Source organism: Lutra lutra, chromosome 3 (genome assembly GCF_902655055.1).
Source record: "Lutra lutra chromosome 3, mLutLut1.2, whole genome shotgun sequence".
NCBI lineage: Eukaryota > Metazoa > Chordata > Mammalia > Carnivora > Mustelidae > Lutra > Lutra lutra.
Genome location: NC_062280.1, coordinates 93,151,089 through 93,167,951, shown reverse-complemented (window position 1 = coordinate 93,167,951; position 16,863 = coordinate 93,151,089). Strand labels below are relative to the sequence as shown.

Genomic DNA, 16,863 nt, shown 5'->3' with positions numbered 1-16,863 from the left:
AGGAAACACTACTTAAAATTTTTAAAAGCCTATGGAAGAAACTTTTACTTATTTGTTAATATGTGTTGATTGATTATCTTGTATTATTCTCTAGATCTTATTTTAGTTTTGTGCTCTCTTTCTGCAAGCTCTTCTGTGAGAACAAGAGTAGGAAGTCCTGAATGTCCTGGACATAGTTGATAGTCTACTGTGCTTTTTTTTTTTTTTTTGGAAGAGAAAAAAAAAAAAAAAAGAATACTGGAAACAGCACTGAAATGGACTTTGGGAGTTCTTTTTCTTTCTTCTTAATATTTACCTAACAGTATAAGCTTGGACAGTTTATTTCTGTACCCAGTCTCTCTCTTGGTCCTCATCTGTAAAATGAGAGTTGGACCAGTTAGGTATGGGCTATTTCAGCTCTGTAATATCAGAAGGGGCAGCTGATTCCATGGAAAGAGTATATATAGACTTTGAAACCCGTTAAATTTGTGTTCAACCATTTTCTAGTTATCTGTAGTCTAAAGTAAGCTTTCTAACCTGTCTGATGATTTTCTCATGGTTAAGATGGGATTATTACCACAATCTCATAGATTTGTTGAAGAATAAACAAGTATGTAATGTCTTGTAAGCGCTCAGTGGCATTCTCCATACTCCCATTCCATAACTGCATCATTTGCAAGAATAGTTGGAAAAGAAACAAAAATCTTTGTAGCCTCTTACTTAGTTGGCTTTATATACGAATTATGTTGTGAGTTATACTTGAGGAGGTAATAGCTCTTGTAGAGGCATTAAAGAACTCTGTTCTTTATGCTTCTGGTTTTTTAAACTTACGTATTTTATTAATGTTAAGTTAGTTGGTATCTTATGAAAATTTAAATATTAGGAAGATTAACATTAACATTTTCTTTTTTTTTTTTTTTAAAGATTTTTATTTATTTATTTGACAGAGATCACAAGTAGGGAGAGAGGCAGGCAGAGAGGAGGAAGCAGGCTCCCCCGCTGAGCAGAGAGCCCGATGTGGGGCTCGATCCCAGGACCCTGAGATCATGACCTGGGCCGAAGGCAGAGGGTTAACCCACTGAGCCACCCAGGCCCCATTAACATTTTCTTTGAACATCTCTCAATCTCTCCTACTTAGAGAGTAATACATGCACACACACACATTACATGTTTTCTGTGTGTTCATATGGCATGCAAATAACTGTGTTTTCTACTTTTAAAAATAATGACTTAAATTTATTTATTAATATAGAGAAAAATTAGAAAATCTTACCACCCAGATACAGCCTTTATTAATATTTAGGTGTATAACTTATCAGTGTTGATATTGCAGTGCCAAAGTATAACTCAGTGATCTTTGTGCCTGTCTGGTTTTTTTCGTGCATCTATACTTGTATTGACTCTGTATGTTATTTATATAAGTGAAATCCTTTTAGGTGTACTCCTTATGTACATATGTATGTATATAAATATAAAATTATATATCATTAAATATATTACATAAATTAAAATTGTATATACCCATGCACAGCAGATTTGAATACTTTCCCTGTCACTAAGAACATTTAATACTCTTAATGGTTGCATAATTCTACATGTATATTGCAAAAACATACTGTATTTATACTTAATTTTGTTTTTCCACAGTTGTAATACTTTTCTCAGGATAAATATGTAGGCTGAATCTGGTAAAGAGTTTCTTTAGATACTAATCGTAAAATTATTTTACAGAAAAGGCTAACTGGGGGCGCCTGGGTGGCTCAGTTATTGAAGCTGCTGCCTTTGGCTCAGGTCATGATCCTGGGGTCCTGGGATCAAACCCTGCTTCTCCCTGTCCCTCTGCCCCTTCCCCTGCTTGTGTGCTCTCCTCACTTGTACTCTCTCTCTCATAAATAAAATCTTTAAAAAAGAAAAAAAAAGACTAAATGTCTGCCTCTCTGCAGTTTTGTTGGCTGTACAGAGATTAATGATTTAAAATAATCTTTGACCATAGTATAGGTAAAAAATTGAATGTGTTCTTTTTGTATTCATTGATTACAAAGGAGGTTAAATTTTTTCTTTTCATGTGACTTGCTTATATATCTAGCTATTTTTCTCAATATTTTTTGAAATCATTCTTAGTTGCCAGAAATTATATAAATTGTTCTCAGGGCCATCAAATAATGCCATAGGTGTTCTCATACTTAAAATAAAATTTGTAGCTTTTTTATTAGCATTATTTCCTTCTCTTTTGCCAGGAATTTCACCATTAAAAAAAAATGAGAAGGGTGATTATTAAAACAGCTTTATAATTTATATTCCCATTAGAAATGTATGAATCTTTTGGATTGTTGTTGCCAGTCTGATAGGTTAAAAAATAAATTCTTAATTTTCTTTTAAGTTGTATTTCTCTAATGAGAAAAGTTCTTTTTCTGTGAATTATTTGTATTCTTTTTCTAATTTTCAGGAATTTCTTACATACTGGGGAAATTAACCCCTCGTGATGTAATACAGTGCAAATATTTTTCTTGGTTTGTGTTTTTGAAATTGTTCATAATGGTTTTATCAGCTTGCTTTAGAGCAGCTGACAAAGTATTAACTAGGATAGGGCCCTTTCACATATTTCTAACAGGTATCTCTGATAATCATTACTCTTTTTAGTACATTTATTAATTGAATTTGGTTAAGAGAAATATCCAATTCATATTTCTGCTCATATTTCCACTCCAAGCCCAGTAAACAGCAGTGGCAGTTTTTTCAGTCTGGGCCTAGCCAGGAAAACAGCAGTTTTGCCACCAGATTAGGTGGATTTTATTTGGGGCCAGAGGGTGGGGAACCTGTAGTTTAGTCAACTAAAAGTAACAGACTCAGCAAAAAGAAGGGGAACAGCCTGCAGTTTTGCTAAGTAACTAAACCAAAAAAAAAAAAAAGTAATAAAAAGCCAGGAAGAACATCAGCAGCCACACTGTATGGTGGCAACAGATATTAGTGTTAATTCCAGGCAAGTTACTAAAAAGAAAACAAAAATCCATAAAAAACAAATCAGAATTCAGAGTTACTACAATATATTAATCATTGTCCAGCTTTCAGCCAAAAATTATGAGATATGCAAAGAAATAGGAAACTATAACACACATTCAGGAAAAACAGTAGAAGCCAGGCTTAAAACTACACATAATACAGTTCTATTTATGAGACTGACGCGCTACCTACTGCGCTAACGAGGCACCTACATAATACAGTTCTATTTAAATGGAACATCTAGGTAAGGTATAACTATGGAAAGCAGATTTTAGTGGTTGCCTAAATGTGGGGGTACAAAGGACCTTTGGGGATCATAGGAGAATTATAATACTGTATTGCATTGATGAGTGCACAACTGTATAAATTCACTAAAAATCATTCACCTATAATGAGTGAATTTTGTGATATGTAAATTATACTTTAATAAAGCTGTTAAATATGTAGGGAGAACTATTATCTTTAAGTGTACTTTTTTTTTTTAATAAAGTTTTTTTTTTTCTTTTTTTTTTTGACAGATAGAGATCACAGGTAGGCAGCGAGGCAGGCAGAGAGAGAGAGGAGGAAGCGGGCTCCCTGCCGAGCAGAGAGCCCGATGCGGGGCTCAATCCCAGGACTTGGAATCATGACCTGAGCTGAAGGCGGAGGCTTTAACCCACTGAGCCACCCAGGCGCCCCAGAACTATTATCTTTAAAGTGACTGTTAGTGATCTTAACTTAGTGTTGAGAGTGCTTGTCTTATGTTCTGCTTTCAGATAAAAGTAAATAACCATATGTGTTTTATAAAAGCTGTTGAAGGTGACAACTTGGAGGTATTTAAGACCAGTACCTAAGTTTTATGCATAAATGAGAAATTCTTGTTAAAGTGACAATGGGCAATGCTCTTAAATTACATATTCACTTTTCTTTGAGGCATGCTGTTTGCCATCATTCATCGCTATTTTGACTTTTTTTTTTTTTTTTAAGATTTTATTTGACAGAGAGAGAGCACACAAGCAGGGGGAGAGTAGAGGGAGAGGGACTCCGAGTTCTGTCCCAGGATCCTGGGATCATGACCTGAACCAAAGGCAGATGCTTAACCCGGCTGAGCCACCCAGGTGCCCCTATTTTTGCTTGTTTTGTTAAGGAACATCCACTTTTTTTTTTTCCCTAACCTCTCCTTTAATGCTGTTGTGATTTTTAAGTACTCCTGATAGAATAATCCCAGTGTTATTATTCTGACTTTCTTGCTGGATATTTTGGTGATTCTCACATTTTGCTGTGCTTCAGATACATCACGTGACAAGAACTCTTGTATGTGAGGAACTTGTACAAATATAAGTACATTTGTGTGAGTGTATTAGTTTAGTTGTCATATTTTAAAGGAGAAATGACACAAACAGTTTACTCATAAAGGATTAATTTTAAAGTTGTTTCATTTGAAATATTTTCATCATTGCACATACCACTTTAATGAAGTTGCATACCCCATCCACCCCAAAATTACTCTTTTGTCTCAGTCTTTCCCATCTGAGTATATGGCATTGCCATCCTCCCCATTCCACCAGTCCCAAGCTATAACCTATCTTTGATTTATCCTTCCTTTAGTTTTATTCTATCACAAATTCTGTTGATTTTTGTGTTTTTAATTTTTTAAAAATTCTTTTTATTTTTAATACTTATTTCAGTTGACAGGACCACATTCCTCACCTCCACTGTTACGCTGTATTAGTCTGTTGTCATTGTCTCTTGCCATACAATTCTTAATACCCTCCAATTTGTTTTCTTGCTTTTATTCAGTTTATTTCCTGAAAAGTTGTAATTCTGATCTTACTACTATCTAAATTACATTGTTAATCTGCTAAAAAATCCATCAGTGACATGACTCCTTTCTTTTCCTTAAATTTTCTCAGATTCTTTCTTGCCCTAGGGACCTGACAATGGCTGCTCTTTCTCCTCTTACACACACCTTTTCCTTGACTTGTCTTTGCTGTTTTTCTTACCTTTTAGTTGTCAACTCAGATATCAACTCTCAGAGCATAAGACATAACAGATTTTCCCCATATCTAGTTGAAGAATTTTCAGCTATTGCATAAAAATTACTTTCCTTCTTTCTCTCTTTTCTTTTAGTTTCATTTACTGCCATTTATTGTCTTACTTAGTAATTCATTTTATTTTTTTTCCATGTTTTCTGTTTTTGAATGAATTAGTTTTCAGTGGTTCAGTGAATTATAATTAATTTGTCAGGTTCTTTTCCTTTAAAGTAAACCTTAAATCATTTAAGTTAGTGAGTTTTTTCCCCACAAACCTGGCTTTTGATTTGAAGTAGCTATTTCTTGATCTAAGGATCAGATGAATAGCACCCCTTCCTTTATAGATTTCTACTGATTTTGTGCCTTAAGAATAATTTACTTCATAATTTTACTTAATATTTTATTCATTTGACTTATTTTGTCACAGTGCTCTAAGAACTTTTTTTTTATGTCTGTAAAGTTTTATTTTTTTATTTTTTTATTTTTTTTTAATATTTTTTTTAAGATTTTATTTATTCATTTGACAGAGGATCACAAGTAGGCAGAGAGGCAGGCAGAGAGAGAGAGGGAGAAGCAGGCTCCCCGCTGAGCAGAGAGCCCGATGCGGGGCTTGATCCCAGGACCTTGAGATCATGACATAAGCCAAATGCAGTGGCTCAACCCACTGAGCCACCCAGGCACCCCTGATGTCTGTAAAGTTTTAAAACATAGATTTGTTTTACATGTTCAGAGGTATAAAAATGAAAACTTAACATCATGGTGGAAGTTTTTGTCTCTGTTCTTGCTTTTGATTCATCTGACTTTGGCTGGAAAATAATTTGCATGAATTAATCCCTTTAACAAATAGCTCTGGAGGTGGTTTACGTATTTTTACACATCTGGAAATGAATTTCTGCTGCTTTAAACATGAATAAAAACATGATAGAGTGTAGAATCCTTGTGCTACAGCTCTTTTTCCCTTAGAACTCTATAGTAATTATCCTGTTACCCTCAGGCATTTCACAGTGAGGGGAAAAATAGGGCCATCTTGATTTTTGTTCCTTTAAAGGAACACATGTATACTTGTAACATTTTCTTTCTCATTTTGAATTTCACAGAAATATATCTCAGTGGTAGTTTTGTATTTTTATTGTTTATTTCTGGTGCAGATTTTTAATGTGCTTCTTCATTTGTACTTCTAAATTTTTTTATATATTTTATAGGTCCTTTTGTTTCTGTGCATCTTTCCGATAGCTTTCTTCCATCTTTGTTTTCTTTTCATACTACGGTTTCATTGTAGACACAGAACAAATATTTTCTTAGGAATTTTGGATGATGTGCCTATGTTTGAATGTAATCTTCAAACACCCCCACCCACACACCTACAAACTACACTTAGATCCTCTTGAGTTCCGCTTTTCTTTTATAGACTTTACACGTTGCAAAGAATCATCCTTTAGTCACTAATATCCTGGCAAGATTATGCTGAATTAATTATGTGTCTAAATGAATGTAGTAAGACAGCAGCTAACTAGGAGGAAATTTTATGATAAGTACATATTATCTGGTAGGGGACACTCTGATTGGGACAAAATCTTCAACAGAGACCTGTTTATCTGAGATAGAGGTAGACTTCTGTGGAAATCTGTGTTATTCTTCACATAAAATATTGCTTGTTAGTTTCTACTCTTGTGTTTTGACCAAAACTTAGACAGATGAGTGACTAATATTTGTAGTTTTCAGGGCTGCTCTAACTTCGCAATCCTTTTGATATATCAGAAGATAAAGGTGAGTCAGATATTAGTTGACGCTTGAATAACATGGGTTTGAACTGTGCAGGTCAACTTATATGAAGATTTTTTTCAATAAATATTGTACAGTAAATGCATTTTCTTTATGATTTTCTTAATGACTTTTTTCTCTAGCTTTATTGTAAAGATACAGTATATAACATATGTAAAATATGTGTTACTCAACTGTTATCAGTAAGATTTCTGGTCAACAGTAGGCTATTAGTAGTTAAGTTTCTGGGGAGGCAAAGTGATATGTGCATTTTTGACTGCCAGGAGGTTCAATGCTCCTAACCCCTACCTTGTTCAAGGCTCAATCATAATGTTATTAGTAAGCGTCCATGTTATTTTATGATTTTATGTTTATACTCTTACTATTAAACTATATGTTATTTTTTGCTTTGTGGTATTTTGATAAGTATACCTTTATAAAATAATATCTGTAAGCATTAAGTTTGTTTAGATTTTAAGTGTTACATGGTATAAAATGTTTTGATTTTTTTCTTTTTTAATTATTGAAATAATGAAATCCTTGCACGTTCCCTCATAATCAAATTTGGGAAACTAATTGTCTTATGACTGTTTAAATACTCCCTCTTGATTCAGTCAAACCTTTTGATCAGTAAATGGAACTTCTTTTCTTTGTAGTAAAGTATTCATCTGTGTGGGATATTGCATAAATCTTGGAAGACTGCAGTAAAGTGGCAATGTCTCGGGAACCCAGCCCACCTCTCCCTGGAGATATGTCTACTGGTCCTATAGCAGAAAGCTGGTGTTATACACAGGTACATGCTGTTAAAAATGCCTTACTTTGGGCGCCTGGGTGGCTCAGTGGGTTAAGCCGCTGCCTTCGGCTCAGGTCATGATCTCAGGGTCCTGGGATCGAGTCCCGCATCGGGCTCTCTGCTCAGCAGGGAGCCTGCTTCCCTTCCCCTCTCTCTGCCTGCCTCCCTGTCTACTTGTGATCTCTCTCTCTGTCAAATAAATAAATAAAATCTTTGAAAAAAAAAATGCCTTTATATCACTTAAAAATTTATAGTATTTTGAAAATATTATAAAGCATTTTGTTAGAGTTACTACAAGTGTTAAAAAAGTAGGTCACGGGATTTTAACGTGACAAGTTAAAAGCAAAAAAAGTCATCATTATAAAAGTGGTTTTCTGAATCTCTTAGGTTAAAGTAGTAAAATTTTCCTACATGTGGACCATTAATAACTTCAGTTTTTGTCGAGAGGAAATGGGTGAAGTGTTAAAAAGTTCAACATTCTCATCTAGCCCCAGTGACAAAATGAAATGGTAAGATTTTTGTTTTGAATTTTTGTTTTTGATATTATCAGCTACTTTATGGTTTTGTTACTGTTTCTTAATGGGTTATATTAGATTTATAATAAGTTCCTAATAGTATAGAGAGTTATAAAGAACTGGAGATATTTAATAGGAGTGCTGTTTGTGAGATTTAACAACTAATTTCAGCATTGCCTCTCTCTTTTTTGAATGTTTTAAGTTTTATATTTCTCCATATGAGCTTGTTGTTTTATTTTAGGTGCCTGAGGGTAAATCCAAAGGGATTAGATGATGAAAGTAAAGACTACTTGTCCTTATATTTGCTTTTAGTCAGCTGCCCAAAAAGTGAAGTTCGAGCAAAATTCAAATTTTCCCTTCTAAACGCCAAAAGGGAAGAAACAAAAGCAATGGGTAAGTGGTTTGGAGTAAAGTCTCTGAGTAACTATGTGTTAACTTATGTACTTTTGCCTAGAAAGGGATATATATTTTTTTCCCCACTGAAATCTGCTTAACCTCAAACATGCCATGTAGCCATTGTTTAATTTTAAATGCTGGTCTGGACTTACGGTTATTTCAGTGAATCTTAGACTTCATAAGACATGTAAAATTTGTTAAAAATAATACTAAAATTCTACTTTTCGTGTCCTAAAACAATATTTACTTGTCACTTAGAAAAATAGTTGCTTTTAGGGCATGGTGCCTGCTTCAATTCCTGGCAAATATAATTGGTGTTCAGGAAATAGTTCTCCTTTACTGTTTTTCCAGATAATAAAATCTGAGGAACAGTGTGAAAGGAGATTGAATGTTCTGGTATTCTGTCACTAGAATTTTTTTTTGATTGATGGACTGAACACTGACCAAAAGGAAATCAGTTTTTCTTAGTCTTAGGGCCTATTAAGTTCATTTCAAAGCTTCATGTATATAGCCAACTGAAACTTCATGATAGAAGAGCATTGTAGAAAATGTATAGTGTGCATAGTAGGAAAATATATCATGAACTGCCACATTAATTTTTTTTTAATTTTATGTGATTTCTAGAAGTGAATCATAGAATCAAGTAATATCATTACCAAAAATAAAAAATAAAAAAACCTTCCTCCAGATAAAATTTTAAATAATATCTTTTATTGCCAAAATAATACATAGCTTTATATATATTTTCCTCATGTCTGACACTTATGGTAGCGAAGTGTCTTGGTTTAGGCTGCTATAACAAAGTACCATAACAAACAACAGACATTGGCTTCTCACAGATCTGAAGGCTGAAAGTTCAAGATGAGAGTGCCAGCATGGTCAAGTTCTGGTGAAGACCATCTTCTGGGTTGTAGACTGCTAAATTCTCACTGTCTTTATATGGCCGATGGAGCTAGGGAGCTTTGTGGGGTCTCCTTTTTAAGAGCACTAATCACATTCATGACGTCTCTACCCTCATGAACTCATCTAATTCTAATCACTGACCTCCTAATACCATCCTTCAGGGGCATGTGATCACAACATAAGGATTTTGAGGGGATACAAACATTCAGTCCATAATGTGGAGTCTTTCTATTAGATTTATTACTTGTTTTTCACCTCTAGTTAATACTTTTCTGTAACAGATTGTAAATACTTTCTACTGAGGATCTTGTTTATTTTATAATACACAATTCTGTAGTATGCTAGGCATTTGAAACATCTACCTCAGACATTATTGGTTGTCTTTTAAAAATTGTACTAAAATCATCTTTTAGACTTCATGAAAGTTGATTTTAGGGATGAGGGGATAGATCTAGGAGTGATAAGAGACTTTGTTTTGGTTGATGGATCTTTCTCTAGTTGAGTAAAACTTAAATTAGTGGGATAGATGCCCCAGGAATGTTAAAGGATGCCCTGGTGATACAGAGCATCCATTTTTAGAGGGAGAAGCTAGAAATGAGGGGTATGTGTCTATAATCAGGTTTTGATGAGGAGGAATATGGCTATGCCAGTGTATTTTGTTCCTCCTCCATTATTCAAGGGCCTGCACTGTTAGAGAGATGTCTTCCTTCTCCAAGAGTTTTGATATGGCTTTTCTTCCACTTAGAGATGCAGAAATCTGAATGTGAGCTGATTGATGGTGGCCAGAATTTGAATACTGCTATGAAACAATCTTGTCCTATGTGATATAACTCTTAAGACATTTCATTTATGAACACATACATCTATAATTCTTATAATGGATATATTGGCCAAGTTTTATTTTTGTGCATTCATTTAACTGTGTTATCAATTAGATGATTTTTTTTTATTTAAACTTCTATTCTGTTTTCCACCAGAAAGCCAAAGAGCATATCGGTTTGTACAAGGGAAAGACTGGGGTTTTAAAAAATTCATTCGAAGAGATTTTTTGCTTGATGAAGCTAATGGTCTTTTACCAGATGACAAGCTTACATTATTTTGTGAGGTGGGTATATTTTTTATTTCAAGGAACTCCAAAGTTATATCTCATGATAAACAAAAATAGAAAGTAGAACAATATTGGGTATACTTTTTTAAATTTAAGGGTATATTTTTAAAATTAAGTAATTGGTATAATTGATAAGGTTTCATTTGTAAGTGTTTTACCAGTAAGACTATATTGTTTCAGAAATCAGTGTAGTAAGTAGCTCATCCTGAAAAAACTGTCATGTGTATAGCTATAAATTATATATGGTAGTTATACTACTATATACTAAATACTTCTTCCTCCTAGGAAGACTATGGATATGTATATCTTTTTATGAAAATGTGTAAGTATGTTCTTCATTCTGAATAATTCTAACATAGATGTTCATCATTTTTTTGTCATTTTCAGGTCGACCATATTAAACATGATGAGTAGTATATCAATTTGAATACATACTGAAATAGATACATACATAATGAAAGTACCTGAAAAGATTGGGAAGCTTTTTGTTTATTCAGACATTTGGATTCATTTAATTAAATAGATGTTAGCATTATAAGAAATAGCATCCCAAATTTTTAAAATTTGCCTGTGTCCACAAACTTGCGAGGTATATTTATTTGTATAAAATGTCATATTTTAATAGTTACCAGCATAGCCCCTGTAATAATTTACACCTATGATTTGTCTTAATTTGAGGCTGGAATTTGCTTTTGTCATTGTTACCATTACATGGTTTTACTCATACAAATTGTTGAGATTCCTCTTTGGAGTGAATTCAAGGATTATGTTATGTTACCAATACAGTTTATAGAGAATATACATAGTTTTATCAAAATGTTTAAGGTAGTTGATAATTTTCATAGGAAAACTGATTGAAAAGTTATGATCAAGTAAACTCAGTGTTAAATATATTTCAGACCAATGAATGTCTTGGAAGTATGGTAACTTACTTTAACAGCTACAAATTAGCCTTAATCTCATTGTAGGAATATGTAGAATTTCTTGGCAACATTATAAACTAATTGTATGATTTTATGCTGTGTCAGAAAAATAATTGAAATGTGGCTCTAGAGACTACATAATGCAAATACAGTGCATCTTATTTTCACTTAGGCAAGTTAAATGAACTGTAGGATGAATTTGTTATGAATATAATTATTTGGTTGGTAAAGCGCATACCACTAGTGTCTTCAGCAGAGTTTATCATTAAATAATTTGTAAAACAAATATTAAAGCATTTGTTGCCAATAGACATATATTCAGAGTAATATTTTAAATAAATACAGGTTATATTATTTTAAAATTTTAGCATCCTTAATGTAGACTCTTCCAGAATTTTAGCAGTTATCTTAAATTCCAACATGTTAAATTTTTTAAGTCATATAATCTTTGAATTTAAAGGACCTTAAAAAGTTATGTAATCCAGTTTCAAAAATTTATTGCAGTTAAAAGTCTTTATGTAAATAAACTCTTTTAAGAAAATAATTTCTTTTTGTTGTTGTTGTTAGAATTCAAATAGTGTTAACAGATATTTTCCTAAGCATATTATATTGGAACCTAGTCAACCAAGAAATTCAGAATGAAGGCTGAAATTAAGATCTTTTTTCAATATATACTTTTGAAGTATGTTTTTTATCCACCTACTAGTGAACTCCTAAAAATATAACCCACCATGACTTGTAAGTTGGCATTGGTCAGATTCAGTTTTGGATAGTTGTAATATGTACCTTTTTACTGATGTAGAGACTTATACTCTGGGCACTGTATTTAACATCGGTGGGCAAAAAGTAATTTGAATGAACATTCCTCATGCCCTCCACCATTTCTTCCATACCTCTCATTGATGCCCTTCCTTCTACAGCACCTTCAGCACTGCTTGCAGAAGAGGAGGAAGCATTGCACTGCCCTACCTAAAGAACTGCCTCCTCCCCCTCCCCTGCAAGTGGTGCTGTAGACAGGTAAGGCAGTTTGGTGCTACCCTTTTTCTGCAAGACCTAACTTCATCTTGCAACTTCCATATCATGAATCAAGTAGCCAGAGGTAGATATTTCTAGCAGTGTAAAGATCTCTGCCCCTTCTCTCCTTCCCAAAATGATGCAGAAAACAAGACTTGAGGAATATGTTTGAAAATAGAAAACTGTTTAGATTAGTCCATCTTTTTAAATCCAATAGATTTTTTTTAAAGATTTTATTTATTTGACAGAGAGAGAGATCAGAAGTAGGCAGAGAGGCAGGCAGAGAGAGAGGGGGAAGCAGGCTCCCAGCTGAGCAGAGAGCCTGATGCGGGGCTTGATCCCAGGACCCCGAGATCATGACCTGAGCTGAAGGCAGAGGCTTAACCCACTGAGCCACCCAGGCACCCAGTCCAATAGATTTTAAACTTCATAGTTTATAAACCCATAGTATTCCATGATTGCAGAAGATTATGTATATACAGATAGAATATATGTATGTATTGAGTTTTTCTTGAAGTTAATTCATTTAGAAGGATACACCGTTTTTCCCATCCTTTTTGTTGCTAAGTTATCACTTCTGTTTTAAAATATTTGTGATAATGGATGGAAGTTAGGTTTTATTCTTTAAAAAGCCCTTTTATGGGGGCACCTGTATGGCTCAGTGGGTTAAAGCCTCTGCCTTTGGCTCAGGTCATGATCCCCGGGTCCTGGGATCAAGCCCCGCATTGTGCTCTCTGCTCAGCAGGGAGCTTGCTTTCCCCTCTCTCTCTGCCTGCCTCTCTGCCTACCTGTGATCTCTTGTCTGTCAAATAAATAAATAAAATCTTAAAAAAAATTAAAATTAAAAAAAATAAAAGCCCTTTTATGACAAAATGACAGCCTTGTTTCTGTCAACCAAATTTTTAAGAAGGATACCTATCTAGGACAGAAAGTCTAAGATCGGCTATTTTAGAAAATGTGAAATTGGACTATCGAAAGTTTCTTACTGTGGATCCACTGTGAGGGATCATTAGATAGTTGATTAAGAGTGGCAAAATTTGTACTATGAAGAACCATTGTAAATTCCTAGCTTTTAAAACTAGTTTGGAGAATTGAGATTTTTTAAAACTGGAAACATAAGTCCTTCAGTTTACACTATGGGAGACCCAGGTTTCTAGGGTAGTCACAGTTGATTAGAATTTGTACATGTTCATCTTTAGTCTAAATCCTAATTCTCACAATTGAGCTAAAACCAAATTTGAAGGAGTTTTCAGATTTGTTTCATGTTTTGCTTTGCAGCATTTGTCAGTTTTGAATATTATAAGTTTGCCTTTTTATTTTGAAAGAACAACAATTTAGCCATAGAAAAGAATCTCAGACTTTTTTCTGAATTTTTTACTCTAGGTTCCATTCAGTAAGAATGTTCATTACCTGTGTTTGAATATGTGCTAGAGAAAACTAAATGTTACCAATTTCTTAATTATAGGTATCAAGAAAATAATCAGATTTTATTCTGTTAATTCTGTTAATAGGTTGTTAATTTTTGCTGCATAATATACCTTGAATATACCTTGAATATGTGAAATTGGACTATCGAAAGTTTCTCACTGTGGAGCCACTGTGAGGGATCATTAGATAGTTGATTCAGAGTGGCAAAATTTGAATATACCTTGAGTATGCCTTGAAGTATGAAATCTTAATTAAGTCTTAGTTAAAATTTGTGGTCGCCATGATGATACTGTGTAGGTGAATGTTAATAATACAACTTCTGAATTACGATTACTTATACAAAATAAAAATAAAACATTATCAATATCTGTGCCTCATAAAAATAGCTTTATTTTTTCATTTTATTTTTTCTGTCACCTGATTTTGGCCAAATTTTTATATTTAATATATTATTTTGAGTTAGGATAATAGACAATAAATAAAATTTTAAAAATCCTTTCCTAAATTATGTTGTCACATTTTTATGACTTGACTGCATACTTTATGCAAGTAATTGAACTAGTCCACTTCTACTATCTAGAAATTTTTTTTTTTTTTTTTTTATTTGACAGAGAGAGATCACAAGTAGACAGAGAGGCAGGCAGAGAGAGAGAGAGAGAGAGAGAGGGAAGCAGGCTTCTCGCTGAGCAGAGAGCCCAATGTGGGACTCGATCCCAGGACCCTGAGATCATGACCCGAGCCGAAGGCAGCGGCTTAACCCACTGAGCCACCCAGGCACCCCTATCTAGAAATTTTTAAGAGCAGAGCTTGATAGGAAGAAGTAAATATTGTTTATGTGATAAAAAAGTGATCTTTAACTAAACCCTGAGTATCAACACCAGCATTTTTTAAGTATCATTAAGTTATAGTGGGTGGCAAAACAGGATAATTAGGTAGGGATTAGTGAAGTTCTTTTTTGCTTTTTTGTAGTCATTTTAGAAACAATTTAGAAGTTAACAGAATAAAGAACCTTTATTGTTGGATTTCATGTATTTATAGATGTATGTACATACACAATATCTTGGCTCCTATATGTAGAAAATCATCTCACAGTGTTTTTGCAATAAATCCTTTTTGAACCATAGTTGCATTAAAGTAGCACTACTGATTTTAAAAGATATCCAAAGAAGTATTTGTGTAGTACAAAGAATGGTCTAAAAACAAGTATCTTGAGAATTATAGTCTCTAGTCTTCCTTTGATACTGATTGCTAGTGTGATTGACACATTAGTTACCTTCTTTGATCTTCCTTTGAAATCTTTCTATAAAACAAGGTGATTAAATAAGATGATTTCTATGATATACAGGATTCCAAATAGTTAATAATACAAGTTGTAAAAACAAAATGGCTAATGAAAATATCCTCAGAAAAATAAAATTTTTCTCTAGAAGTATCTATCTATTCGCATGTGATAACATGTTTTTATACATCAGGATGAAGGAGGACTTCCTGAGATTTAATATTCTTCAGACATTTTATACTGGGCCAATATTACATGTTCTGTGTTAGCTAACAAATGACCACAAAATTTAGAAGCTTAAAACAGTAGATAACTAACACGTAGCACTAATGCACTAATGGTTCATTTACTCTGAAATATTTGCTTTACTAATTGACTGGTATTTTCTTCCACTTATAAAATGTAATATGAAATTTCTAATATTAGTAACATACTTTTTCTAAAAAGTCATGCACCAGAATCAATGGTCTTTTAAGATTTTTCGGTATATAGTCATCTTTAATGAGATAAATTTAATCCAATTATATTGAAATCTTTATAAAAGCAGTGTTTTAATCATACTAACTTTCATTTATTATTTCATAGATAAACAGAAGGTCTACAGAACTAAATTGTATTTGTATTATTCTTACTGTTGATTATATTAAAAGATTTCCATGAATTTTAATGAGCACAATTGCTTTTGTGAGAATTCTTGTACTTTACAATTTAAATCATTATTACTAGATATTTAAATCAATTTTACTAGAGTCAAAACATGTAGGAATTATACTTAAAATACTTCAGAAATTGCATGTCATACACTGTAGTTGTATAACCTTTTTTAATACTCTAGAAAGTTCTTTTGAGTGTGATGCCATGTTTATTACATGTATAATAAACTTTAAATGTTGATAGGTCTTTGGTGTAAGTGAGAAAATTAAAGAAATTTCTTCCTTCATCTCTCAGAAATGTCTCCTGCTTGTTCAGTTCGCCCTCATCTTATGACTTTTATTTTCCTGAGAAATAGTTTTTGTGATTAATTTAATGACCAAGCATTCCAACCAATTGATAAGTCATCTATTTACATAAAATGTCACTTGAAAATGATCTAGTGTTTCTGATCTTTTTCTAGTCTCTCCTTTAAATTGTATCCTTAAATTTAGTTCCCAGTATTAACATTTATGATCAGGAGTACTTTGAATTATCCAGATGATTTTAATGGTAAGAAATCTAAGTATAGACTTAATTACTGATACTAATTTATAAAAGTGTTTTTCTTGCTGTCCCTTTTTTATTAGGTGAGTGTGGTCCAAGATTCAGTAAATATATCAGGACATACTAATACAAATACTTTGAAGGTGCCTGAATGTCGACTAGCAGAAGATTTAGGTAATCTCTGGGAAAATACAAGATTTACAGATTGCAGTTTTTTTGTGAGAGGACAAGAATTTAAAGCTCATAAATCTGTACTTGCAGGTACTTTCAACTTTTGGGCAATATTGTACATTTTTTCCATACATCTGTGCATTAAATAATGATGCTTAATCTTGTTACAGCTCGATCCCCAGTTTTTAATGCAATGTTTGAACATGAAATGGAAGAAAGCAAAAAGGTAAACATAGTTTAAAGGTTAATATTTAATTTATGCTAATGTAGAATAGTGAAATGTATGTTTTGAAAGTAACGGTTCATGTTCTCATTGTTACATTATGATTTTAGAAATAGAGGAATAGGGAAAAAATAGGGAAAAAAATGTTCTGTAGTAGAACA

The 16,863-nt window shown here is 33.1% G+C and overlaps 1 protein-coding gene across 4 annotated transcripts in view; it reads left to right on the top strand.

Annotated features, from left to right (window-relative positions):
• SPOPL (speckle type BTB/POZ protein like) overlaps nucleotides 1–16,863 on the top strand; it is a 65,754-nt gene that overhangs the window by 32,709 nt on the left and 16,182 nt on the right. For 3 of the 4 annotated variants that reach the window (XM_047722480.1, XM_047722478.1, XM_047722479.1), the window contains 6 exons: nucleotides 7,409–7,545; nucleotides 7,933–8,054; nucleotides 8,302–8,453; nucleotides 10,337–10,464; nucleotides 16,392–16,569; nucleotides 16,650–16,705. In XM_047722480.1, the coding sequence (XP_047578436.1) occupies nucleotides 7,468–7,545; nucleotides 7,933–8,054; nucleotides 8,302–8,453; nucleotides 10,337–10,464; nucleotides 16,392–16,569; nucleotides 16,650–16,705 (714 nt within the window). In that variant the 5' untranslated portion in view covers nucleotides 7,409–7,467. The remainder of the gene's footprint in view (nucleotides 1–7,408; nucleotides 7,546–7,932; nucleotides 8,055–8,301; nucleotides 8,454–10,336; nucleotides 10,465–16,391; nucleotides 16,570–16,649; nucleotides 16,706–16,863) is intronic. The other variant, XM_047722482.1, reaches the window with a different exon arrangement.